This window comes from Dermacentor variabilis, chromosome 9, assembly GCF_050947875.1.
Source record: "Dermacentor variabilis isolate Ectoservices chromosome 9, ASM5094787v1, whole genome shotgun sequence".
NCBI classification, from domain to species: domain Eukaryota; kingdom Metazoa; phylum Arthropoda; class Arachnida; order Ixodida; family Ixodidae; genus Dermacentor; species Dermacentor variabilis.
Window position 1 is genome coordinate 145,885,326 of NC_134576.1, and position 27,464 is coordinate 145,912,789.

Below are 27,464 nucleotides of genomic sequence, written 5' to 3' on the forward strand. Positions count from 1 at the left end.
GTAGCTGAACCGAACCAAGGCAGTGCTATTTGTCGTCGCTTGGGTCCAGAAACTCGCATTATTTTTTAGCATTCCGCCTAACTATATAATTAGCCTCAATTAATTAATCAACTTCTCAACCATTAGAATTCGATGAAAAGTGTCAACGGGAACATTGTAAAACAGCATGAAAAACTCCCGATACAGCTTTCTGTTGCTCAATACGTGCTGCATAAGAGGGTTTTTCCGAGCGTTAAGAAGCCCGCGAAACGCTGTTAGCTGATGCATTTGTTTCCTTCGGGGAAATCGACGGGCGTTCGTACGTGGCGATTTCTTCCCTGCATCGCTTCGCGCTTTAGCGCCCCCTGTGCACCCGTGGGCGAAAGCATGCGGACCACGGGCTCGATCGTCACGAGAAAAAAGAAAAGGGGGGGGGGCGGGGTATTTGTAATTCAGACGCAGAGACTGGAGTGGACGACTTTACTGGAACAATGCCTTGTTCCGATTGTATTCTTCAATTTCAAGTTGCACATATGGGCGGAGAAGACAATCTGTTTCATCGAGGAATCCGTGGGGTCCGTATACTTTTGCTTGTGGTAGTAAGTCTTTCGTGTCCTGTCGATAGCGTATACGCATGACTGTTCGCTTTCCGAATGAATTTCTGTTCGTAGTCTAGCGGTCGCACCGTTTGTTTTCTCTTTTGCGTTTTGCTTTCAGTCGGCGCCGATACAGGCATCAATGATTTTATGCCAATTTAGTCCGCTTGTCAGATCTTTTGAAGTTATTTTGACAGCGTCTATTCGGAACTATAATGAATAGTTATCAGGGTCATATTTCTTTCGCCAATAATCATAAACTCAAACCAGCGAGTGCGGTCGATATTTATTTATTTATTTATTTATTTGCGCAGGCGAAAGCGCAAACGACGCAAACATTGAAATTCGTGACGTCGAAGCGACGTATCGGCACTGCAGCTTTGCCGCGAACATCAGTAAAAGTTCGAAACGCTCGCCTTCATTTTTACAGCAAATCAACCAACCTCTCTTTTGCCAAATAAATGAAAACAGAGTGTTCCAAGAATACTTCGCCTGTATAGGCTGATTCAGTGTTGCTTTTCTTTTTAATGTTCGTGTAAGCAACCCGGCATCGAATGTGCTTTAGAGTGGTCAAGATTATTATACTTAATGGTTAGCCGTCAGGTTTAATGCGTTACTGGAAAATTTCATTACGCGGCTCGCGGCACAGCCGCATCGCCAACGCGCGGCTCGGGTCGCGCTGTTGATTGCTGGCGTCTTTTTTGGACACAGTGCTTCGGGCTGTGCCTTTGCACAGCCCGAAAGTCGCCGTTCCCGGTCGCTGTGCCTTTGCATTGGGAGTCGCCAATAAACCTCTTCTCACATTAAACTCTGTGAAGGTGTATGACCAGCGAAGCTGTTTAGCGCATGCCACAGGTGTGACCCAGAATATCGAATAATGGTACGAACATATTGATTGTCCTAATCTGTGGTCTTCGCGGCGATATAGGTACGCACACACATTCGCGTATCACATCTGTTATTAAATCTGTCCGTTACGCAAGACAACGAATGTCTCACACCCCCTTAATCAATGGCTCATCATAGCCCCGCCAACGCGGCCGCCCCATTACGACGACAGAAGTGAAATTCTACGCTAATGATGTGCGCCGACGGAGCCGCCTGTGGAAGACGACGTTCGAGCCGTTGCTGACGATGAGTTTTTTTTGCACAACGGAGCCAGCTGTGGAAGAAGACGACGAAGGCGCGAGCAGTGACACTACACACACACACACACACACACACACACACACACACACACACACACACACACATATATATATATATATATATATATATATATATATATATATATATATATATATATATATATACACAAGGGTAAGTGAGAACACTTACCCTTGTGCCTGGGACATCTTTGGGTCCAACGTGTGACAAGGGTAGTTGACAAGGGTAGTTGAAGGGCGCGTTACAGGTTCCCGAGCCCACTGAAGTATGTGCCATTGAACTTGGACCCTTCCTGTACTATCACCAGGATCGGCCCACACGATGATTTGTTTTTGTCAACATTTTGGGACGCATTTTTTTTTCCAGATCCTAGTAGTGCTCTTGTATTACTGTGAAAAACTGTTAACGTGCTAGAAACGGCGTTGTGTTGAACGACTGTTGTGAGAAAATGAAGGCGTACGTAATTAGGCGAGCAGCTGTTCCGCAGCCGCTCACCGGAATAAGAGTCCGGCACGCTTTCGTTAAGCACGCTGTTGCAGCATGCCGTCGTACGGGCGCTGCTGGATGCGCCTTGGGAATCCATCTCCCGCACGTCCGCGGCATGTTTTTTATGCCGTGAGCGAAAAGCAGATGCAGACTGCGCGCGACTTAGTCAAGGGAAATGAGCCGTGCGCGCGCGGTCTGCATTTTTACAGTCATTTGTCGGTGGCTATCTCGTTACGTACGCGGGACGAGTCGAGAGCGAATGTCTGAGCGATTTGTGCACGCGATAAGGCGTGTGAATGCAAAGAATCGCGTGATTCTACCGCACCGGCAGTTAGCGAGTTGCGCGATCCGTTCTGCTGATACGAACTGGAAAGAATTGGGGGGGAAAAAAAAGCGGGCGTAATTAGCCTATATGAATCGCACTGTCCGATAGCGATCGGAGTACATTAGTAGATTTGTAGTGCGTGTAATTCTGCGCAAGCTCGCGTCGGACCCAAGTACTTGCAATATTTGGACGTATCGTGTAGCTCGCTTTAGCCATGCATGCATGCTAGCGAAATTTGTTGGCTGAAACTGTTGTAAAATAACTTTCGCACGCTTTCCCCGCGGAATGCATCAATAGAGGCACAATCGGCGACGAAACGCACGGTCGCTTCATTTATCCTTGACTGTGTGAACAACGAAAAAACAGGTTTCCAGCATGCACGCTCGTGCTCGAGAAATTATATTTTGGCTTCAAAGTATAGGGCGTGCAGCCAATGCGAGCGCGAGCACTATTAGAGTGTATACTGTGCGCTCTTCTAACGAGGACTTCGCTGTAACACGCGAGTTCACGTGTGATGTCTACCACTGCGCCGGAGCTCTTCGATTCTTGCGAGACCTCGCCCGATTTGGTGTCTTTATGCTGCACGAGTGTTCATGGGTTAATGTCTGTGTATATATATATATATATTTCTGTACACGAATACTGGAGGCCCCTTGGAGCGCCAGCCTGTGCCGCCTGCTGGCACTCGCCTGACAGGCGCACGGCCGGTTAGCGCGCGCTCCCCTAGAGACCGGCCGTGACAGGCCGTGTCGCGCGGGCGTTTATTGGCTCTGACGGGCCTGCCTCTGTGAGCTCCGCGCTGGCGGCGCAACCGCGCGCGTCTTGCACGTGCGGTCCGAGGAGAACCGCCGTTGCCGTCGACTATCTTGAAGCGTACGCGAGGGCGCTGTATTCATGCACGGGGAGAAAGACACGTCGAGGGGACGATGGCTGGACGGCTGTTCGTTCGGGAAAAAAAAAAAAAAAAAAAGAAATGGAGCAGGCGACAGTCGTTCAGCTCGGGGAATACGCAGCTTTACGCCGCTCGCCCGAGTGCTTCTTCGCTCACGTATTCATGGATGCGTGGCTTCCACAGCTAAAACTCTGCCTCGTTCCTGTTTAAATTTAGCGCACTAGCGGAATTTAGTTTCGTGCTTTTGTTTATACCACCCACTTCCGAATTACTGCGGTAAAACGGCCACAATATACAGCTATGGAAAATTTTAGCATAACCGGGTAGAGGATTGATTGACGAGTATAACCTTACAAAGCAGGGGTTATGAGATTCGGCGTATTAACGCAAAGACGGGCGCTTCGCATTCGGCCCCCGTCGAAACCGGGCCATCACTGCCGGGCTTTGAACCCTCGGCCTTGTAGGCAACAGCGTAGGGCCGTAGCCGCTGAGGGTAAGCGAATACAGATACACGGGATGATGTGTGCGAGACTAGCGGGCCTCATAGTGACATCTTGGGGCAGTGCGGTTATCCACAGGGTGATGTAGGTGTTCCTCTGTGATTTGCGAGAACGAAATGGTACGGGTAAAATGCCTTCTTGACGTCGCTGCCGATAAGTTCCTGCTATACCATGCATGTTGCACCTTTTTTTCTGGCACGCGAGCGCCACCAACGGCCACGCAAGCGCTTACGGGAAATGTGTGCGCGTCGCAGAGACGGGCGTGCTTTCCTCCTGCGCCTGTTAGCAGTAATAACTGAAGCAAATTTGGCAAGGTGACGCATGTTACTGGCTAAATTCGAAGGAGAACGTCTTGTTGACATTGTTTAGCTGCGAAGGCATCTCGCCTCTTTGCGATGCCAACCGTGTATAGTGCTCCCGCGCGACCCTGCTTTCTCTTTTTCATTTCTCTTGCTTTCTCTCTCTCTCTACTACGTCCTCTGGGAATCCCCTTCACTTATTTAGTGCGCACACCCTTCGACTCCAGATACCATATATACGCATGTATTGGCCGCACTTTTTTTCCATATTGACCGGAGTGTACTAGACTGGTCGAGTGGGCCGAACGGGGCTCTCTCACTGAGGCGCCGCGTGTGGAAAAATTGTGCGAGGGCGCTGCGAGCGAAATGAATTGTGGCGGAGACGCGCTTCGCGGCACATTCCACGTTCGCTGCGGACCCCGAGACCGATTGCACGCGTGCGCTCTTATAACTGTGCTTTATTTCCTGTGCAAATTTATATTGACACCTTTTTGCTACGCATACATATTTGAGGCTTGCGTTATACAATTAACATGACGTCTTCAATTTTGCTGTCGTTGTCAAGTGCTTCGTCTGCTATGGCGAGTGCGCGTTGGTTGCGTGGTCGCTGGCGGACGCCCAGTTTTTCTCGCAGAAAGTCCCCGCAGTAAGATTTTTTTTTTATGGTTTTACTTGCATTGGTGCGCCAGCGACTGTCGTGGGCCGATAACAAGCCAGGTGAACTAGTATTTTTAACATTTTTTTTTCTAAACGTAACTTTTGCCACAGAAGCCGCCTATCTGCAACATGAAGCTACGTAAGAAAATCTTATTGATATCGTGTCATTTGACGCGCGCTTCTTGTTGGTGGAATATTGATATATCTACGACATATATTCAAGAGAAAAATGATCAGATATTCTAAATTCACTGACTAGAAGAAGTGACAACTCCCGACCGGAATAAAAGTGTTTCTTTTAAAAGCTGCACCAGCCTGAGGTGAACCAATCCACTTTCCGAGAAAAGGAATCAAGGCAATTATTGGACCTTAATTTTAACAAGAGTTTTAGGAACAAGATATCGCATATGTACTCAGACTGAATAGGAGAGACCGGGAAGTCTTTGCCAAAGTAATCTCCGTGGCTTGTCTGGCGATCTTCAACGTGCCAGCAGGTGAAATGAAGCAGAAACATATAGTCTAATCGGATGGCATTTGCTATTCAGATCGTATTCGACTTCAGAATTCACTATTAAAAATTATTGAATAGCCGTTTGCGTTCGAATCTAACGAATAAGAGCACTTTTGAAGCCTCGAAGGTGATGGGCCGATGCAAGCGAGGGCTCTTATTGCGAATGATTGTGCAGCTGGAGAGATCGTGGCTGTTGCACAGAAGCGCACCAGTTTCTGGGAGAATTAACGTATACGGGTGCTAGTCGGTTCTTGCTGAACAAGTTCCTACAGCTGATACTGAATATAAACGCCCCGTTTTGGGACAGCCTGTAAATCTGCAAACTTGATTCAGGCAAGGAAAACATTTTCTTGACAGTCTCACCATGGCTGAAAGACTGTAAACATTAAAACCTGGTGCCCTATGTAGTACTACGCTTCTTCAATGAACACGGCAGATCTACAAATATGTTTACGTGTATGTGAGGCATGCCGTTCCTTTAAATGCTTCGGTATTGTTCTTATGATAGTGCACCGGATAACTGAAAGCAGCCGTTTATATTGCAGAAGCTGCTTAGTTTAGAAGACGTACTGTGGGGAACGGCATTACATTGAAGGTATGAAATGTAAGATGAGCGTAACACGTTTTTCTCAGAAATCAGACTCGAGAATAATTTCTTTCGTTTACACACCTAAAAAAAAAAAAAAAAAAACGAAGGACGCAGCTACCTTCTTTCTATTCTTTTGTTCTTTTTTAATTGAACAAATTTTTTCGTTTTATCTCTGGCGATATGCTTATGAGGTGCAAAGCACGCCTGTCTACCTAGATACACCTGCCGTGTTATAAACTGTATGGACTTGATTTCTGGGGCCACGATCGGTAGGTGCCAGGTTTCGCTTCTGTCGCCACGTTGGACGGTATCCGGCCGAGGCAGACATTAAAGCGGCTAGGCAAGACGACCGCGTGAACAGAAAGAAAGGCAGAGCGTTTTAAGCAAATGAGCGTTCCGGAGCGATAAGCGCGCACGTGGACGGCGATCCAATTTGACGTCATGGCCATGGTTTGGAGGGAACGAAGAAAAACTTATCTAACGTTTCTCGCTGGGGAAACGAGCACGAAAGGCCCGCCATGCTTGTGGATATATACCGCCCCGCTGAGCGCCGGTGCGTGGCACGGCCAGCGTGAAAGAAACGCGGCCGTGCTCGTGTCGTGGGAACGTCGGCGCCGTGCGCGTTAGACGCATGCGCAGCACGAACCTCCGCGCTGCAGGCCCCGCACGACAGGTGGTGTAGTGCGCGGAACCGCGTCGCTGCCTTCCCGCGTCTGCGCGCATGTGCATGCGTGTGAGGCACCCCGGAGCAAGTGCACCGCTCATATCGGGCGGAACGTCAGCGCGTGTGAGTGCGGCAAACTCTACGCGAGTTGGTCCTTACGTAGGCCATGAAAAAGGGCATTCGTTCCCGCCGAAGTGACTCGGATGGTTATGGCATTCTGCTGCGGAGCACGAGGTCACGTGTTCGACCTCCGATGGAGGTTTGCATTCAGACGGGGCAGGAATGCGATAACGCACTCGTGTACTCAGGTGCGCGAACACCGTTCCTCTCTCGCAGCGGCAGTGCTACTCCGGGGCGTCGAACCCCATCAGTCGCACAACTCCGGGACGCACAGCCCCGTACTGCGTGGAGCGCTCTGCGGAGGTATGCCAGAAGCCATCGCCGCCGACCAGCAACTCGTCGTCTCGCACTCTGCCGTCAGAAAGGACGGGGGGCCATTGTCGATCGCCGAGAACCGTCTTGAGCTGCCGTACGCTATACATTCGGCGGATGGTGCGCGCTCCGTGGACCACACCCTCCGTTAGCGCGCTAATAAACCTAGCAAAATTACAAGAACAAAGAAAAGGAAAGAACGGAGAAGAAAGCGAAGGCATATGGGTGGAGGATCTTCGTGATTTCAGTATTTATTTGTGTGATCGCCAAGTTGTCCGGTTCTGCGCCCATTTGCTCGAGAGCACCCGTCAGAAACGCTTCCTTTTTTTCCTTCCTCCGTTTTGCGCAATGATTTTTTACCTGTCTAAGGAATGATTTACTGACGAGCCCAAGCGACCACCCTTTTGAAACCACAAGGAGGGTGCACGGTTAAACGGCGCAAGGAAAGGTTGCAACGACAGACGAAGTGTTGGAGCGAGCTCTCGATTAATTTTGACCGTGTTGAACTGCTTGAAGTCTAAGCAGTCGGGCGCTGTTGCGTTCCAGCTCTCACCGCAGCGCGGTCGCCGCTGCCGGGAGACGAACCGCGACCTCGTGTCCCCGCTGCAGGAAGGCTGCAGACTGTGGCCGGGTTCGAGAGGGCACGACGCTAACACAGCTGCGAGCTGTGTGCACCAGCTTCGTCTCCTATCGTGCCATTTAAGCGTCATTTAAGCGTACACCCTCGTGGAGCAATTGGAACCCTTTTGGACGGTGAACTCGAGCCCTCCCGCAGAAGCCGGGGAGCGCTGTTCACAAGCCAGCTACGTATGCAAGGAGGACCTCGCCGTGTGGCGGACGTACACCACGCCCAGGAACTGGCGGTTACGTCACCATGTGGTGCCGGTTGCGTCACCGCCAGATGCGTTTGCTTCTTTCTTCCGAGAACTTGAGTCGATATTGAGAAGGGAGAGGGGGGCGTCGCTTCGCAACCGGCGTGTGTCCACTTCCGGTTGCGCGCTGCCGTCTTTTTCTCTTCCGCCCCCCCTCGTTCTCCCCCTTTCCGCTACTCGGCGAAAGTGCGGAAGGGCCTGACGGGGTTGCGCCAGCTTTTCGTTCTTGCGCTCGTGCGTGCGCGAGAGGCTCCGGCTGCGACAATTGGCGACGTCACCTCTCCTGTCGTTCGCCCTCGTCTGCCCCACCTCCTCCGTGCACTTCACGCAAGAATGGTCGCGGAGTTACGAGGACGCCAGAAGCACGCGCCATGAGAGGCGTTTCGGCGAGGGGGAAGAATAAACAAATAAATAAAAAAAAATATGACTTGCCGTCAGCGCACGGAATGGAGGTCGCGGTACAGAACGAGCGTTTGGCTCGAGTTATTATTATTAAAAAGAAAAAAAAGAAAACCGAGAAGAATGGTGAAGCGTTGCTGGGAGTTTAGGTAGAGGGAGAGTATAGAAATAGACACCCAGAGCAAAATTTTCATACTGTCGCCACTTGTATTATGCCGTTCGCGCGGCCTTCACGCCCATCACGTAACCGCGTGCTTTTTCAATGACCGTTTTGTGTGTGTGTGTTGTGCGTCTATGCTGAGGCCTCTTATGCGCGACTGCCGAGTTTTGCAGATATATAGGTCGAGTCGCGGCCGTCGGCTGTCTTCACACTGCAGCGCACAGCAGTCGGCGACACCCCGCGCCACTGCAAAGGGAGCGTGCGCGCGGGGGGAGTTGGTCCGAAAGCGTGGAAGGAGGACGGTACACGTGAATGCACGGGCGCCACTGGCCGCCGGTGGACGAGCATCCACGTCTCGCCTCGCAATAACAGTCGGAATCCGTCCTTGTCCCCGCTTTCTTTGAGAAGCCGAGCTCATTTCGTGGACCGAGACGCGGCCCTGCGATTTTCACGCCTGCGTTTATTCGTGTATATGGGCCAAAAAAACAGGGGAAATGTTATGCTTTATCAGGGTGGCAAGAGGCCGTTAGTCATGGGTCCACTGCCTAGGGATCACACGAAGTTTGATACGCTTTCTAAAGTGGCGTAAGCTGTTTCACCAAGAAAGAACGCGGTATTCAGTGTCGCATGGTGTTTGTGCCTGTGATTGATTATTGGTCAGGGCACATTACGTAGGTGCGTAAAATGCGTATCATTCGTCACACTATTTGCACAGTGTCTGTCTTTCTTTTTTCTTCTTTGGAAAAACGGAGTGGGGGTGGGGGTATGATGGCATGCGAGGTGTCGGCAGGTGCTCCACGGGCGTAACCGAAGATGCTAAGAGAGTCGACCACTCACGGAATAACGCAGATATATGATGCAGAGGGGCCTTGCCTTCAAGGATGAAGAGAGTTGAAATAGAGGCACGGGTGTCCACCTAAACTCCAGCTGCCTGTGCGCTTGCGCTGGGCCACCTGAAAGCTCGGCGAGTGGCTGGTGCGAAAAGGCAGGCGTGTGAACAAGACTGTAGGAGGCCAAATGTGTTGTCCTTCTTTCCTGGCAGCACTGCCTCATCAGAGACGGTCGCTCAGTCCCTCTTTTGTGTTCAGAAACTGTAGCAGCGCCTTTGCGGATTTCAACTGCAGCGAAAGAAGCACACACACATATATATATATATATATATATATATATATATATATATATATATATATATATATATATATATATATATATATATATATATATATAACGGTGCATGTGCAGAGGGCAAGCCTTCGCAGGCGAGGCACTCGTACAACAAGCGTTGTATATAACTTCTTCGCAGCAGCGAAGTCGGCTACTCCAGCAAAGGATAAGTAGGCGTAACTATTCAACACTATACAGCCAAGCACACGTGCACGCAATATTCGGTAAGCTCAGTTATGTCCAAATTTAGCTCGAAGAGACGCACGGAATCAGTCGATACTGGTATAGCGCGCTTTTCGAACACTTCACCTGCATTTCATTAGGAAAAGTATGGCAGTATAAGTTCGGTTTGTATCGAAGAAATAAGTTAAGGTCGAACTACTTTTTTTCTTTTTTTGAGCATTATATACGCCGCCGCACCCACGACGACACTCACTTCAGGGTGCTTTGGAACGTTTGGACCGTGTTTAATATAAGCAGCTCTCTATATAGCCGCGAGCAAGCGCCGGCAAAAGCCATTACGTCATAAAGCGCCACCGGGGAATCGATCTGGTGCGGGAATGTCAAGGTGGCATATATCGCCACCCACACGCGTTTTCCTCTTCCGCGTCCATATATAGCGGCAACAGCGATGTATACCTATACCGCCCTGGAAGGTGCGGCGCATGTTAGCTGGATGTGTGTTTCCGTGAACCCGTTTACCGACTCCCTTACCGTTTTTCGCTGCTGTGTGCAACAGAAGGGGAATGACGTCCGGTCGCCGCTTTCGGCGTACCTTTCTTGGCACGGCCATGGAGTTCTGTGTGTCTATCACGTGCCTGAGCTGCGTAGCATCGTCTGGACTATTGCTATTATTGTTATCATTACATTTGGTTTCCGTAAGTGTATTATGGCATTCCCACTTAAAGGGACACCAAATAGAAAAAAAAAACTGTTTTAGTAACGTTAACATTGTCAAACAAAACCCACTGAGCCGGCTGTGGAGAGACGGGCGCGAAAGACGGGCGCCGATGTCGCCTTCCTGCACTCACCGTCAAGTTTCGACGGCCTCTGCTCGGGTCTGCAGTTACCTTTATATATCGCTAAAGTTATTCTGAAGGACCCAAGGACTGAACTTGTAGCAAGTTTCAACAACTGTTACTGCGCTACAACCGCTCAAATACGAAAAAAATGCTATGGAGTCCTTGACGTCACGCTGACGTCCCTGCGCTGTAGGGATACGGCGCGAAATTTAGGGGAAAAAAATTGGCTTTCTTTTTCCATTTTAGTAATCAACCTATATTACCACAAAATAACGAAATCGATGCTTTGAAGGAATACTTTATCAGTATAACATTATTGTTTCTTTTATAGCGCCGCCTTAGGTTAACATTCCTTCCACTGCGGCTACACGTGTCTGCCCTTTAGCGTCGCGTCCTCTGCAGCTCTGCACTCGACCGCTGGCGACCGCGGCGCCGTATCCCGGAGCCCCGTCCTCGGCGGATCGAGCATAGCGGACATCCCGCACGGCGGCGTCACGGTAGCGCTGACATTATAGAGTGCCGACGTCGAAGCCAGCTGGTTGCACACGGCTGTCGCGGAAGTGTTGCTTCTCTCGCCGCGCGCTAGCGCAACCCGATCGGCATGCGCCGACTGACGACTGCGGCGCGCCGGGGACGCGCGGATCGCGCATTCCGAGAAAGTGCGGCGCAGCGCTGGCGTGCATTACGAGCCGGACACGACGACAACGCCGCGCGTCTGTGTCCTCGCAAACGGGACGGAATCGGAGGCGGACGCATTTCCCTTTTCTGACACATACCGCGTCCACTGGGACGCCGTGTTGCTGCGCCTGTGGGGGGACTCACATCGCCGATACTCGGGCATACTTTGGCTGTAATCATACCGCAGTCGTTTCCTTTACTTATTGTTTCTTTTTTTAATCCGCCTCGGGGCCTCGACGGTTTTCCGCTACTGGTCGCGTTTTCAAATCTCGCGCTAGCGTTCTTGTGTTCAATATACTGCCGAACGCCTGTACAACGAACGCCTCTGTAACGAAATGACTTGTACGACGAAGGATATCGCGTGACCTGCCTGAATTTCTATTTTCCTTATGTGCTATATATGGATTCACCTACGTCGCAGACCACGCAGCCGATTTACCCTTGCGGCGACGCAGTCGTTCCCTGTGCTTGATTTGTTGCCTTTACAACGAACGCACGTATCGCTGCCCCGCCACTGCCCTCCGTAGAGGCGTCGCAGATCTGCTGTGCATGCGAGAGATGCATTAGGCATTACGTCGCACTTCTCGGAGGTCCCGGATGTATGATTTAAACCGCGTTCGCCACAAAGTGTACTGTTCTGGAGCTCACTCGACACACGGCCTACCGCTTAGAGGAGAGCATATGTATATATGTAAGCCCGCAAATACACGCAAGGTGCCTCGAGCAGCAAGTCTCGCAGCAGTGTTGCGTGCATTTGCGAGCTTCTTTCACGCTCGGAAAAACACGCTTATGTAGGATATATTGAGGAACAGAAAACTGTATCGGGAGTTTATCATGTCGCTCTACAATTTTCGTCATTAACACTTTTAATCCGATTATAATATTTGAGAAGTTGATTAATTAATTAAGGCTACTTCTCTAATTAGGCGGAACGAAAAAACAATAGTTTTGGTATCTCCAAGCAACGGCAAGCAACATTACCGTTGTTCTGTCCAGCTACGTGGCATTTGCATATTTCTTAACCTGGCTAAAGTTAGCTGGGACACTCTGTATATGCTGATTGTTAAATGCCCTCATTGTCAAAATGCCTTGTTGTTCGCTTCGGCGGGTCCTTCCACCAGTGCTGTCCTCGTCGACTTTCGCCTCCTTTCCGTCCTTGATAGATTCCACACGTCGTGGGTCGTCGGTGCGAGCAGACCATCACGTCGGCGGGGAAGATGTCTGCCACAGCTATTACTATCCATCCATCCATCCATCCATCCATCCATCCATCCATCCATCCATCCATCCATCCATCCATCCATCCATCCATCCATCCGTCCGTCCGTCCGTCCGTCCGGCCGGCCGGCCGGCCATCCATCCATCCATCCATCCATCCATCCATCCATCCATCCATCCATCCATCCATCCGTCCGTCCGTCCAACCGTCCATCCGTGCGTCCGTCCATCCGTCCGTCCGTCCATCCGGGAGGCGAGCGCGTGCGCTATCTACGTCCGAGCTTGGTGGCGCAACCCACCGCCCCGTTCCAAAGGGGGGACGCTCATAACATCCATCCTCATAACATCCACCAGTCCGCAGCAGCGGCGGCGGTCTTGCACGGCATCTCTACAGTGCCTGCATAGAGCCTTCCGTGTCACTTTGTGCGGATATTCAATAAACACTGACCCGTGTTTCGACTCTTTACGCGCGGACACAAAGCTTCGCTGTATGTAGATTCTAACTCGTTGGATCTGCTGCACTTGTTATCTTGTATACTTAACCGCCGTGTTTCCAGTAGATCGTCAGCTGCGAAGCAACGCTCGTGTCGTCCCTTTTTCTTGCCTGTCGCCGTCCTTTTGTGCAGTAAATGATGGATCTATTCCAATTCGTCCATATTTCCATCCTTAGTCCGGATAGCTGCCTAGGCTAAAAAGCTGTCATGACACAGCTTGATAGTGACGTGTGCCACTTCAATTTTGTGCGCCGGTTCTGGTTTCTATGGTCGATCGTCTTTCTCGGTTCTTGTCTCTCTTAAATCCATTGTTCCCGCGTGCAGGGTAGCAAACCGGACCTTGTGGTTTGCTTCTACGCCTTCGCTTTGTTTCTCTCTCTCTCTCTCTCTCTCTCTCTCTAAGGAGACAGCCGCTAAATTTTTAGTACGGTGAAGTCAGAATACCCGATAATAAATATACACACTCGTTTCTCTCTCGTACTTATACGAGCTGAACACGACCTACTTCTGATCACCTGCAGGGAAGTATTTGGCCCGCACGTGTTACAGAATTCACGGTTTGCCAAGGCGGGCATGTTTGCGTTTGGGCCAGTCTCCCGTCGAATCACTAAAGAAGACGAAAAAAAAAAAGAACGTATATGGCCTCCCAGGAATCGAAGCCGAACGCAGTGGCCCAAACTAAGCGAAAAGCGAGAGCTCTCACGCATGCATCATCGGAAGAGGTGGAGCAGCAGCATCGGAGCGGCGAAACGTGCGAGAACACTTGTACCCACCGTCGTGACGCGAAAGCGTGTCGCGGCCCAATCGCGCCGCGATTGGTCGATCCACTTTTAAGCACCAAAGAGAGAAGAGGGAGGCGAGGCCTGCCTCGAAGCAAGTCAGTCTTCCGTGATCTTGCCGAGGGTGCGGCGTACGCGGCGCGTCACGACCGGCGTGGTCCGGCGTTCTTCTTCGCTGTCGCTACCCGCGCCGAAGCGCGGTGCGGCGTTTCGGAAGCTTCGCCCTGTCTTAATTCCGTGCAGCGGTGTCGAAGCTCGGCTTCTTATTTCGACGCTAAAATGTAGGATAGCGTTTTGCCTCTAGTAAATAACTTCTTCGTACGAACGAGGTCTTCTCGACCGCGCACTATGACCTCACGCTACCGCAGCTCACCTCTTCACGTATACTTCACTGTTGCCTAACTCGGACGCGTGCTGCATCTTGCAGCTTTCTTTTTTTTTTTTTTTGCACTGAACGCTTTAGCGCGCCCTAGCGCATAATTTCATTTTGTGAAACTGTACGACCTCACCTATGATCAGCCAATCAGAAGGGCGAGCCTATACCATCGCGCACGTTGTTCTTATGCGCTGCTATGTGTCGGTTTTCCTGCAATTTCGCGCTCCATCGTCTCTTGAAGCAGACGACGACGACGCAGATATTTTCGCGCCGCGCAGTCTGTTCTGGTTTAATCGCGGCTCTGTGCGACGGAAGCTGTTCATTGCTTAATCGCTTTCCCTGTGCTCGTTCTTCGGAGGCTATGCTACTACTGCTGCCGTATTGCAGTGCGGGCACGTGCATGGTAGCTCTGCCACACACTACTACTTTCTGTTGCGCACAACTAAACGCCTCGTGCGCTGTGCTTCGTAGACGACTCCACAGCGCTGCACGTTTCTAGAGGGGCAGAGCTCGCGATACACCGCGACGCATGAGCGCACCTCGGTCGGCAAACGCTGCGCCGACGGCGATTGCATTCGCTGCGCCTGTAGGGGGATCGAGTGAGACGGCTGGGACTCTGGCAAGCCGGGCCCGCCGGGCTGCCAAATTAAGTCGCCGGGTTTTTCGTAAATGTGCTGAAAGCCACAACCCGAACTCGGAAGCGTGGGATAACTGCGCTGAGAAGGCAGATTGATGTCGGAATCGGGAACGATAGGAGAAAATGCGCTGCGCTAGTTAGCAGTTTTTCGAGAACGCGAAGTACGCAATATTATACCTAATATTAATATTCTGGTAGTTGCTTGCTTCGTCGAAAATAAATCAGCAGCAAAGATGCTGGACCGGATGAGGCCGATTTAATGGTGACGCCATCTGTACTGAGAGGGCGAAACGGACGTTATCGCCAGTTATCGGTATAGCCGGACATTTCGGTATTCAGCGTTGGCGGAAAAAAGAAAATAAAAAAGAATATATATATATATATATATATAGGTAAAATGCTAGCTTGCAATATAGTAAGTAAGGGGGCCGATTATGTCAAGCATGACAGTTGAGTACTTGTCGGCGGCCCGTTTTTCAAGGGGATGGCATTCGAAGTCGTCCGTCATCATCGTGAGGAAATCGACTTTTCCAGTTCACCGTCGTCACTTACAACCAATTTTAGTTTATTCTGGTGCACGGAACAGCCAAGTACCGCTCTTAAGCGTGACGTTAAACGGGCAGAAGGCGTAGCGCATCAGAAACAGGACAAAAGAAAAACACACTCACCTTTGGCGCTAACTTTCGACAACGAGTATTTATTGCGGGGTCATTATCAGCCTCGATCACGGTATACCAACAGGCCGAACATGCAACCTTAGTTAATGGGGCACCGTAGTGGCCAATTCTAAGCCGAATGGCAAGTAGATTACATGTGGCTTGAGCATGTGTGGAGGCCAGTTAGCAACGCCGCCGTTAAATCAACTGCGAATGTATACGCTGAAATTTGTGACGTCACATTTGCATTACCAGTGCCGTGGAAATTTTAAAGTGAAATTGAAAACTGAAAGATTGGCCGTCACTTTATCAGCTGATTATCGATCGGCCCCATTCATACATAGAAATAAATGAGAAATTAGTTTGCAAGTTATACAATACCGGTCTTAGGTGATTTAGCGTTACTGTTTGAGTGTCATTTTAAACGTGTATAACGCACGGCCAAAACTAGACCCATCTGCGAAATTGCGTGGAGCGCGAACGGGCGGACGGTTTAATTGGAAGGGCCTTTTGTGCCTGCGCTGCTGAACGACGCAGTGTTCAGTTGGTGTTCCAGTGTTCGCAGGTGCCCTGAACACACGGGCTACTAGCAGGATAGCGTTGGGATTCGGCAACTCATTGCTGCCCCACCTGCGGATGCTTTATTAAAATGTCCGCCTGGTGTTATAAATTATAAACGCGCTTCAAAGTCTGCGCCGCTGGGGAGTGAATCGATTGAGTACTCCTCTCGTACCGAGGTCTCCCCACTTTCCATCATATAGCTGCGCCCGGCGAAGTTTGAGACCGCCTGTTTCGTGGTGAATGATGGTGTTTTCTGGCTGTGTTTTGATCGTTGTGTTCTCTTCAACCATTCAAATTACAACAAATAGTACAGCGAATCATTCTTAGGAGATGTGCTAACATTTTACCAACTCGAGCTGAAATTATCCACGAAGAGAAAAGAAAGAAAGAAAGAAAGAAAGAAAGAAAGAAAGAAAGAAAGAAAGAAAGAAAACGAAATCTGTCACTGTTTTCAGGACTGGTCCAGTGCGCTCGCCAACAGGTGCGGAACGGTATACGATTTTCAGTGAGGACTGTCCGGTGCCACAAGCATTTCTGCGAGATATTAAATGTAGCAAAATAATAATAATATGATATCGCTGAATATTCTGTATGTTACATATACAAGTTGTGCAATACGTAGTTCGATAAATGAGATGTCGTAAGGCAATTAAATGTGCTCGGCGGTCGCCATGCAGTTTCACCTCGACTTTCGGTCGTGCACTTGCGTCGCCTTATTCACTGACGGTGGGTGGACAGTTGTGTGGTGCTCGTAAAGCAGTACGGTTCCAATTATTCTGCCAACGATGCCGCACTGTCCGTGCAGTGCGCTGGATGAAGACCTTCACTCCTGCCAACAATATGCCTCGCATAACACCCATGCGCGCGCAGTTGGCCGGCAGGAACTATGCTTTTGCTCGTCGTCGCGTTATTTCGCATGTTTAATCGGAGGTAAGGCTTCTTCGTAAGGAGGTAGAAGTTCTAAACTAATGTGTTGCTTCAGGTTTTGAAAGATTGACCAGTGAGCGGCTTTGCAGCTGGTAAGGTATTGTATTGATACGGTGCATATGAGAAATTCGAACCGATCGTCTTGGTTATAGCAGAAGAGAAGTCACGCATATTACAAACCGCTGCAAAAATACGTGCGCTTGACATTATTTACAACTTCGTTGGAGAAATAACACAAGATCCCTAGTTTGGCTTTAAGGGTGAATACCGCTCAGCCATTGTACTATATAGGATGAAGAACAGGACGTATATTGGCTGAGCGCTGTGTGATATAGTGGGGACCAATCCTCCCGATAAGACCGGACGTTTCCTGTAATTAGGACTTCGCGATTGATGAGTCACATGTTCTCTGTGCACTGCTGACCTCTTCTCGCCACACTAGCGCATTTGGAGCACCAGCAAAGCAGTGAGCTTGGACGTCAATGTTCGGTTCTTCCCACCTGATCGGTATCTCAACGTGCATACAATAAAACAAGACAATGAAAAAGGAACAGACGAACGTAAACAAGAAGTCAGCTCAAACCCATGGCCATCCTCTTAACGTTTCGCGTGAAGAGAACGTACCCGTTCTCTAGCTTTGAAGACGCATAACAGATATACTTTTCTACATCGGCGTAGAGGCCGTCTGCCGCCTTTTCATCTTTCTGCCGATAGTGTCGCTATTATCCGCGGTAGCTAGAGTTACCGTATATGCTACCAAAGGTAGCATGTTCAGCATACAGCGATTCAAGTCAGTACGCAGCCACATACAGTAATTCTAGAGAAACCAAGTGCGAAGAACTCGAAGCGGCGGACCAGACAACGGGTGAGACATTCACACATGTACATGGTGGTGGGCAGTCTCTCTAGATGTGTGGCCTAAAAGAGCTTCGCGACGCTTTGGCCTGCGCGGATTCGAGTTTTACGGTTTGGGGGAGTACGCAGCGAGGCTGAAGTGTTCAAAAGAACCGTTCCAGCTCGCGAGCGCGACCCCTCGCGCAGGTGTTTTTACGCCACGTTGAACCGTACCGTGGACCGGCCCCGCTTTCTCGGCTGAGCTGTAGTACTTACAAAGTCGTTACGGCCGAAAAAGGAAGAAAGAAACCGAGAACGGTGCGTTTGAATCCTTAGAGAGGTCGTAAACCTTGCGCCCTACGAAGTGAAATCCTGGTATGAGACCTTCGCGCGCTTGCAAAGTCCGTCCGCCGACTGGACACAAGGACGGGGTCACGTACAAACAGAAGATTAGAAAAAAAGGAAGGCCACGTAAACAAAAGACTTGCGCTTAGCAGACGACGACGAGGACGCAGTTGTCAATCGCTGTTCCAGCTTGCGAACACAGATGGCGCCAGCGGTCCCATGGCCGTACGGTGGTTCGGCTACGCGAAGGAGGTCCACTGAGGAGCGTTACTAGGAAACGACACGGCCGGCGCGTTGTCCGGAAGGAGCGTTCGCCCTCCTCTCTGGAAGGTCTTGCTCGTCTGGCCTGGTTGGCCAGCTGCTCCCGCGAGCAAGGCTTGCGCCTTGTTGGCGAGAGGAGAACGTTATGCTTCGGGGCGTGTACGCGACCGTTCGTTCGGCTCACTTTCGCCTTCGGTGCGCGACGCCACGAGGCGTCGCGCCGATCGGCAGCGATTAATAAAAGCGACACGGTTGTGGCGGCAGCACGTGACTGCTAACTGAGCTGACTGAGCGCGATAGAGAACATGGCCGTCTGCAAGCAGCTGCTGGTATGCGTTTTGCGAGGCGGCGTCGGCGTTGGTGGCGCGTGCGCATAGGAGTCGGTGTGACGCGACGCTGCTGTGACTGCCGGGGCGAAGCGAGTGTGTGAGTGTGGTGCGTGACGTCGTCGTCGCTGATCGGCAAGCGGCGCGTCGCTTGTCCTTACACGGCAGAAACGCGGCGCTCCCACGCCGGCCTAGAAAACGAAGTGCGGAGGACGTCGTCGTCGGCGGCTCGGCAACGGTTCCGACCGGTGAGCCGCTGCCTCACAGACATTCGCCGCGAACATGGCTGGCCGCGCGACCGACTGCGAGGACCCGAACCTCCAGAAGTACGAGTCGAGCCTGTACAAGTTCAAAGGTCAGTTGTCGTCTTCGTCGCCTGTCAGACTTCGCAGGGAACGCTCGACATGTGTGCTGAGCATCTGTTGGTGCTGTTACTACTTAACGCCCATATAACGCCGCGCGTCTCTCTGAGAGAGACCTGCTAACGAGAACAGACGGCGCGGATAGCCGGATGCCTCCGCCCCTGCTCGGAGTCTCGCTCACTCAGCGTTTCTTTCTTTTTTCTTTTTCTCTTCGCGGTACCTTTTCAGCGGTCGCCTCCTGCGAGAGATCGACTCTATGAACGCGAACTTGACTAGTTTCTTCTGCTCGCCCCATGTAGCGCCTCTCTCTCATCGACGGTGATGCAGGCGCGCCCATGGATATTATTCCTGCCCGACTTCGTTCCACATCTCCCCCGCCCCACCGCCTCGCGCAGCCCAGGTTGATCGCCGGCGAACTCGATATCGCCTCCCGTGTTCTCCGTTCCGCTGGAATGTCTCCGCGAAGAATTCCTTCCTACGCATCACCGAGTTGCAGGGGCTTGTTCGAAGGAATGCTACCGTGAAGTGGGGTTGCCTCTTATGAGGTCGTCGGTTTCCTATAAGAGCCATCTTGTAACCTTGAGCGCTTAGACATTACCTTTATTGCTGATCGCGGACGCGGAGAACAGATATGGACAGATGGTTTGTGTACTGCTGAATTCTTGCAGCGATAGTGCAAGTGAGGCAACGAATGCAAATCTCGCTTCGGCGGATTACTTGTACAATGACGCTGTGACTGCGAAAGTGTAGTTGCGGCCGAGGGAACGCGCAGTGTCTCCATGCGGACGATTCCGTTGCCGGGAGTGGAGCAAGGAACGAAACGCACGACTCGTTTGGACTTTCGCCACTGCATATGGGCGTCGGTCTTTTGGGTCTGCAGGTAGCCGGAGTTACCAAGCAACTTTCACCGATTTCTCAGCGGCAGCGCTTCTTTATAAGGACAAGTCCGCGCAGCAGCGTTACTCCAGCTGTGTTATCTTTTCGCTTGAACTAGTCGGTTCTGAATAAGCTCTTCGCGATGCATTTTCGCGACACTGGCAAAAGCATTGGTCGCGACACACCCTTTGTGCTGATACGGTTGCTGGACAGTCGCCAAAGCAGCAACTGGGCAAAAAGAAAGAATGCGGCGGCGTAGTGTAGCGATACATTCTGCTCCGAAGTTACGCTGAGATTGTGAAACGGTTGAATGAGGTCGTTGGTTTCGATTCCGAAAACAGCCGACAGTTAGAAAAGAATTGCGCCTGCGGTTTAGATTTCCCCGCGCGTTGACCTATGTGACGTTAACGTTGAGCGTTAGGATGTCACGTTAGTTGTGCTGGTTCAACGAACTGTCCTTATTTTAGATGGTTAGTGCACGAATTAAGTACGCAGTTGCGACTGGATTCCATCGTGCTCACCGGGCTTTTCTGCTTTACGTAGTGTTTGTTAGTTATCGTAGCCCTAGGTGTTGGTATAATCTTCAACGGGGAAAGAAATAGGCTGTTAGTCTATACGTGCATTTCCTGTTATACCTGTAACGTCAGTTTGTCATTCGAGGGCCCGAATTGGTTTGAGGGCGGGGCGGCGTCTGTGGCGACAGAGACGCCAAAATTAGAACAAACGCAGTGGTGGTCCTATAGACCGGGAAGGGATAAAGACGCTCTATACATCGAGTGGCCACTTGGCCTACAGCGAATCAGGCTTGTCAACTTGTTTAACCAGCGAGCACTCGTATATGCTCCAGTGGCCCGCACCGCATACTCTCGTGAAAGTCGACCATGTCACGCTAGATTCGTCGCTTCTGGCCGCATCGCCGAAGTTGAGCAGCATTGTTCTTGGCTGGTAGCTGTGAGGCACGCCGTGTTTAGCTGCGGTCTTGATAAAGAGAGAAACGGCGCGCCAGTTTTAGTCGTCGCGCACGCCGTGGTCAGTGACCAGCCGCGTGTATATAGACGTAGACATTGTGCAGATTATTGGAGACACGTTACGGACTACATTCTTTAGCAAACAGCGTGAATAACGGGACACAGAAAAGAGGCACATGACGCAGCGCCTGTGTCTAGTGTCTCTTTTCTGTGTCCCGTTGTTCGCACTGTTTGCTAAAGAATGTGTTCGCACCAGCAAGCCCGACTAGCCACTATTCTGAAGTTACAGGCTAATTTTGTTTTCCAGCACAACTTTTCCAACCTCCATATTACAACCTTTTATTTTTACAAATTTTTACAACCTCTATAATGCCACATGTACAGTGATTTATTAAAGGTATAAGGAAATTATCAGGCACTAGGTATTCAGTAGACGGCGTCTTACAGTCTGTGATCTATATTTATGAATAAACACATGTAAACACTTTTAGACTGCCAGAATACTTTTTTTTTTTTTTTTGCGTGAGAGAATACGTTAATCCGTCGCAGCTCGCATCCGCTCGCGAGCCGTTCGGTGCGAGCACATCTCAACGAGCCCTTGTAATTGCGGATAGGGAGAAGAGAGATTTGTCTGGTGTCCCCGATGTCCGACCGGCGGGTCGGCGCGGCAAGCACAACAACTCCGCACGCAAGTGCGAAACGGGGTGTGCGTACTTGCTTGAAAAGTGACCCCGCGGTGAACAAATATTTTCAAACGAAGCTGCTCAGACATTTCTTCGAGTTTCGACCGAGTTACTCGTTTTCACCTAACCGCATTCGCGAGCTCGCGAAACAGAAGTGACCGAAGGGAGATCTGGGCGCCCGCTTGGCCAAATCACGGATGAACCGTGCGGGGGCGAGTCGGAACCCACGATGATTCCTCGTTCGACTCGTCACTATAGTGCAGCGCGCAAATATTTACATTTTCCAACACGAATCGGATACTTCTGCATCGAATTCTTAACGGTCTTTGTTACTCGATTGGTCATTACATCTGTAATTTCATTTAATTTCTTAGTACCTTCGAGATCCAGAGGGAGAAACGGCAGAATTGCGAAATTCAGTAATATAAGAAAATTTATGCTTATACGATGTTGACTAATAATTTGCGAAAACCTGTAAGCTCTGCGTTTCGCCCACTGCGCAGCCCGTTTCTCGGCACTTGAAATATCCGTGCAGGCGGCGTCTCGCAAGAACGCTGACGAGACGGCAACGTGCGTGGAAGCCGTAGGAAATCTTCGGTGTTACACTTCCGCCGGCTTAAAGTCGCGATGGGTCTTTGAATGGCGTGCACCCAAGCGCGGTCTCGGCAGAGGCGAGGCCGAGCTCGGGGCCTCAGCTCCTCGGTGGACCGCATGTGCGCCGCAAACGCGTTGTGCCCATCGGCGTTCGGAGGAAAACGCCGGCGCGTGGATCCCGCGTGACGCATTTCCGGGAGAGAGAGAGAGAGACGCATCTTGGTGTTGGCGAGGCGACGAAGCAGCAGGCGCCGACGAATTGCAATAATTGTTACTTACGTTGCATGCAAAGGAGCGCACCAGAAATATGTAATCGAACTGCGTCAAACGCCTTCAAGGTTACGTTGTAAAGAACGAGCTTTAATGAATTTTGCAATTGTAGTGGGCTTTTATCATAAATGAGGTCTTGTAACGAGTACTGCCACAAGTCAGTTTGCTTTGAACTTCATTCGTACTTATTTGTTCGTAGGGGCTGTTTTCGTGCTTATTTACTTATTTGTCTGCCTGCTTCGCGCTGTTCGAGCGGCTGAATGAAGCAGCCCTGGCGTATTTATTTCCCTTTTCGGCACTGCAGGATGGGAAAGAGAATGAAACTAAAACGAAATTGATTGTCGCTGTAGTGAATCAAATACTGCCGCCTGGAAGTTACATTACCACGTGTTTCAAGCACTGCGTGCAACTCCCCGTGTTATAGAGCAGCAGCAAGTCGATGCAATTTGTTGGCTCCAGTTTCGTGAAAATAGCGTCGCCTCCCGCTTGCTCAGCGAAAAAAAGAAAGTTGCGGGCGCTCGCACCTGGCGCCGCAGAAACCAGTCGGCACCGACGACGAGTGGGGATCTCGTGCCGCGTTGTCGGGACTCGCGAGTTCGCAGGCCCACGGTCGCCGGAAGAGGGCGAGAACCTTGGCTGCGCGGACGAGCGGCATTCGTCGCTTTGCCAACGTCGAGCGTGACGGGCGCGGCGTGTTCGTCTTTTCGGTGCTGCAGTCCAGGTTTAAAAGCCGCTCGCTCCACCAGGGCCGTCGCTTCGGCTTCGGCGGCTGCGCAGGTCGGTTTGGTGGTCGCGCTTGCTGCGGTTTCGCGCCCTGTAGCTTGCTGCACCTGCGCCCTGAGAAAGCTGTCGTCTCACTTCCCCAACCGACTCTCTTTGGCCGACTTTCCCGATAAGTTGAACGAAACAGCTCGGTGGACCTCTGTTTCGCTTATTATAAAGCGCATCGGATGTGGTGGTCTTCTCCCGAAGCTTAGCTGTCCAACGTCACTTACGCAGAAAACCTTCGAAATGCGGGGGAGGGGGGGGGGCGCAAGCTGCTCAGCTTGGTGCCAGGTTGAGGCAGGGTCGATTGGCGCGGCGCATGTGCAGAACCATAAATTGTGCCCGGATCCTTCTGTGGGTTGGCTGGGCAGATTGCGTGTGGTGTGGGCGAACACTCGCGGTCCGCTGTTACTGAAAAATGACGAATAGTTGGATAAACGCACTTAATTTGTGACCGCGAGGGTTATTTATCATTAATTACCGCGTTTCCGCATAAATCACGCGACCACGAATGTAACGTGAAGGAGGACTTTGTCTCGCAGAAAAAGAAGCAAACTATATATTACGATTATAACGCGAAGTGATAGCGCAATGAAGCACGAAACGACGCTTCAGAGCGCTTGACCCACAGGGCGCTTTATTCGTGGTTACGGCGAACTGCCGTCGCAAATTACATTGAAATTTAGGACGGGTGCACGCTCAATTTACTCGTTGTCGCTGCTGACGTCATTGGCATCGTCCGCGAGTGCGGCGTCGCCGTTCGCGTTATATTACGAACGCGTTATATTACCAACCAGAATATAACGCGAGGCGCGTTCTCACACCGGAAGTTAAAAAAAAAGAGCTCGTGCAAATATAGGGTATTGAACGAAGGATAAGTTACTATGAATTGCTGTAACCGTCGCAGTCCGGGAGTTTAGTCGAATCCGCGAACTCTCGGCCGGAACCGATATGCCGCAGCCATTGAGTGATAATCGAGCGCCGAGTTGCTGTTCCCGGAGAAATCGAAAGTTACCGTATCTGTTCGGCGCGGCGCGCGCGTAGACACAACTTCCCAGCATAGGAGCGACAATGCTGGGTCTTAATGCCGTCTTTTTCTCTTTGGGCGAAAGGCCTCGATGGAATATACGAGCGTGCGTGCCCTGTATGCTCGTCTCGCGCCTGAAGGTCTTTCCAGAGCGCGTGGCGACTCGTCGCATTATGTCTGGTGCTGTGGGGTGATCGAACACGCCCGCCAACTCGGGAAAATATTCAAGAGGAAGGGAGAGAGAGAGGTGGTGCGTGTGCGCGCCGCACCCTCTGAATGTCTTGTGTGCATCTTTTTTTGTTTACTCTTTTATACGCTTGGAAACATCTGACCGTAGAGATACGTCGGGCGGCAACACGCAAGCATCCGATGTGCGAATGTTCGTCCGGACAAATTCCGAACGAATTCCGCACTGTTTCCACAACGGCGGCGTTCGAGCCCGCAGCTAGCAAATCTAAAAGAGCTGGAATATTCCATTTGATGTTTGCGTTAGAGTGTCCGCGGAATCTCGTCCACATGACGGGATGTTGTAAATGGATAGTGGTGGTACGCGCGATGCCAGAGGATGAGGGTGGAAACGTTTCGATGCCGCTCTGTTGAGAGGCGCACTGCTGTCGGCGTCGTTTAATTTGGCCTATAGATTACTTCGTTCGTATTGAAGTTGGGAGTTAATGGCGACCCCATTTCGCACGCCCGTCTCGGAGGTCTGGCAATCGACGTGTCTGTACAGTCGGAAAACTCGCGTGTCGACTTTCCTGGATGTTGTCACTCTTCCTCGAACTGACGCCATCCGGCGCAGTGCGATTCGTCAGAGCAGCCTCCTGCAGGCTGTCCGCCGCCAGATTCTCCGCGAGCGTCACTTGACTAAAAATGGTGAGACAAGGTCGGGCCGCGGCGGGAGGACCCGCGGCACCGCGCGTGCTCTCGCCCGTTTGTCACCGTCGCGTCCGCGCTGCTGGCGCCGCGGCGGCAGCCATCTCGCGCGCGCTCCGCAAGAGAGGACGCGCGTTGAGTCTCGGGCCTCCTCTCCGGCCCGCCGGTGTTCGCCGTCTCTCTCCTCCCCACGCTGTCGGGGCTCCCAGGCTCCAGAGCGCGCGCGCGCCAGGAAAAACGCTGCACGACTCGTGCGTAGTCTACTGCACCTCGCTGTTGTTTCATCGTGGCGTCGCCTGCGCGTCACCGTTCGTTTCGCTGGGTGCAGACTTCGTGCAGAACCAGTTCAGAGCGCTGTCCGCACAGCGGTAGTAGTGCTCGCGCAGCCAGTGCAGGCGGGCCTGTGAGCAACGGTACCGGCACCGCAATGGACCACTTCACGAAGCGCAGGGCGCTGTGGGGGTGCCGTGCTGCCGAGCGTGAGGTCGCGGGTTCGATGCATTCGCAGCGCAATAAATGCGTGGCGCACCTGCTTAGCGGAGGCCAATTCGCGCATGTTCGCGTCATTGGCCCGCTGTGCGAACAGTAGCGAAGAAACTACCTCGTCGTGGAGCTGTCTTCGCTGCTCCAAAATAAGTAGCTACGCGGCCACCTACGAGATGTGTCGCGTGTGTGCGGCGCCCTGTGCAGCCAGACGCCTGGCTCCCGGTAGAGAGTCTCCTCCTGCGTGTCGGTCACCGGGAGAAGAATGCCTCGTTTCGAACAGCATTAAAGAAGGCACCGACGTCGCAGAGGCTCTAAGCAAATACTACCATTTCGTACCTCGCCGTGAATTGACCCAGATTGCGAATTCAGCGTTGGTGTAGCAGATGCACAATTCGTATAGCGCGATATCGTGTGACTGTTTGTGCGAACACGAGGCGAAACAAGTTTGTAATGCTCGCGTGGGTGATTTCCGTGAGCTGCTTTCACGTAAGGACGACAACAATAAAGCTAATAGTAACGATAATAAATTAGACAAAGAAGAAAGAAAGAAAGGGCATCGCGTGCTCCGCGTCTCTTGGCGCAGCTCCCGTCACCTTCTCCCGCGTCACGTTTTCCTTGATTGTATCTTCGTTTCGTGCGCGGCGCTTCGACATGCGTTTGTTTAGCTTGCTGGCAACCGGCGGCATTCTAATTAGGAAGGCGGTTGATCGGTGCTCGCGTTAGGACAGCACCTCCGAGTCGTCTTTATATTCTAGGAGAGAAATTTACGACTAATTCTAATATTAAACGTTTTTCGCACAATGGTAATAACTTACTGCCTAGGGCTCGCACTAATTACCGACAAAATACCGTGAGCTACGCCGCCTTAGGAGTGTGGTATAGTCTACCCTTGGAGGCTAAAACCTCGTCCCCATTAATTATTTTAAAACTTTCAGTTTACCTGTTCGTGAGCAGTTGATTTATATGACAATCGCTGTCGTTACTTCTTTCTCCTGTCGAGCGAATTTCGTGTATTCTTATTTATGTTGGCACAGTTACTTCCTGTCGTGTGATTTATCAGGGTTCAATTTCTATTTGATTGCATCTGTGACACTTCGTTATGCCTTCGCGTAGTTACTCACTTATTCGCCTGTACATGTTATTCAGTTTTGATTAGTTCTTTTGTGTTCGTTACTTCCTTTCCTTGCCAACTCCCTGTATTTGTATGAATTGTTTGCTTGTATTTCGCATTTGATTCTGTTTACAAGCTTGTATTGTATGTCTGCATTTCGCGATTGCTTCCGTTATATTATTTTTACGCATATTTTAACAAGAGGTCCCATTGCAGTGTTCACACTAAAGGACCTCATTCTGTATACCCTATCTCCATATGTAACCCCCCCCCCCCCCTTGTGACTTTCCATAAACTCAAACCCAATCTGACAGGTGGGCGACCGGGGCCATTTTCAGCGCAGCTAGGAAACGAAGAAACGCGCGACTCCGCAAATGTTCCGGCAACGCCTTGTGCGGGGGAGTTCCAACTTTCTCCTTCCGAAGCGCGAATGTTGCGCGTACGGACATCCGTCGTTTCCCTGCGTGGGTCGGCGTACTAAGACAACGAAATTGTCGTGGTCGTTGCTTCGGTGATTAGCGTGCAGTCAGGCCTGCAGGGAGGTCGCACCTCCTATTTTTTCGTAGGGAGGCGCATTTTGCAAACGGGATAAATATGACGCCGGAGCAGCGAGATGCTACAAAAGCACGAACGGCGCTGTGGG

The 27,464-nt window shown here is 51.1% G+C and overlaps 1 protein-coding gene across 11 annotated transcripts in view; it reads left to right on the forward strand.

Moving 5' to 3' along the window:
* The window catches only part of shot (dystonin-like protein short stop), a 318,414-nt gene that overhangs the window by 21,971 nt on the left and 268,979 nt on the right, over window positions 1-27,464 (forward strand). The window contains exon 1 of one of the 11 annotated variants that reach the window (XM_075669854.1): window positions 18,767-19,161. The exons of the other annotated variants lie outside the window; for them this stretch is intronic. Coding sequence (XP_075525969.1) covers window positions 19,089-19,161 — 73 coding nt within the window. The 5' untranslated portion in view covers window positions 18,767-19,088. Of the gene's footprint in view, window positions 1-18,766; window positions 19,162-27,464 lie in introns of those variants that run through there. 11 annotated transcript variants of the gene reach the window in all.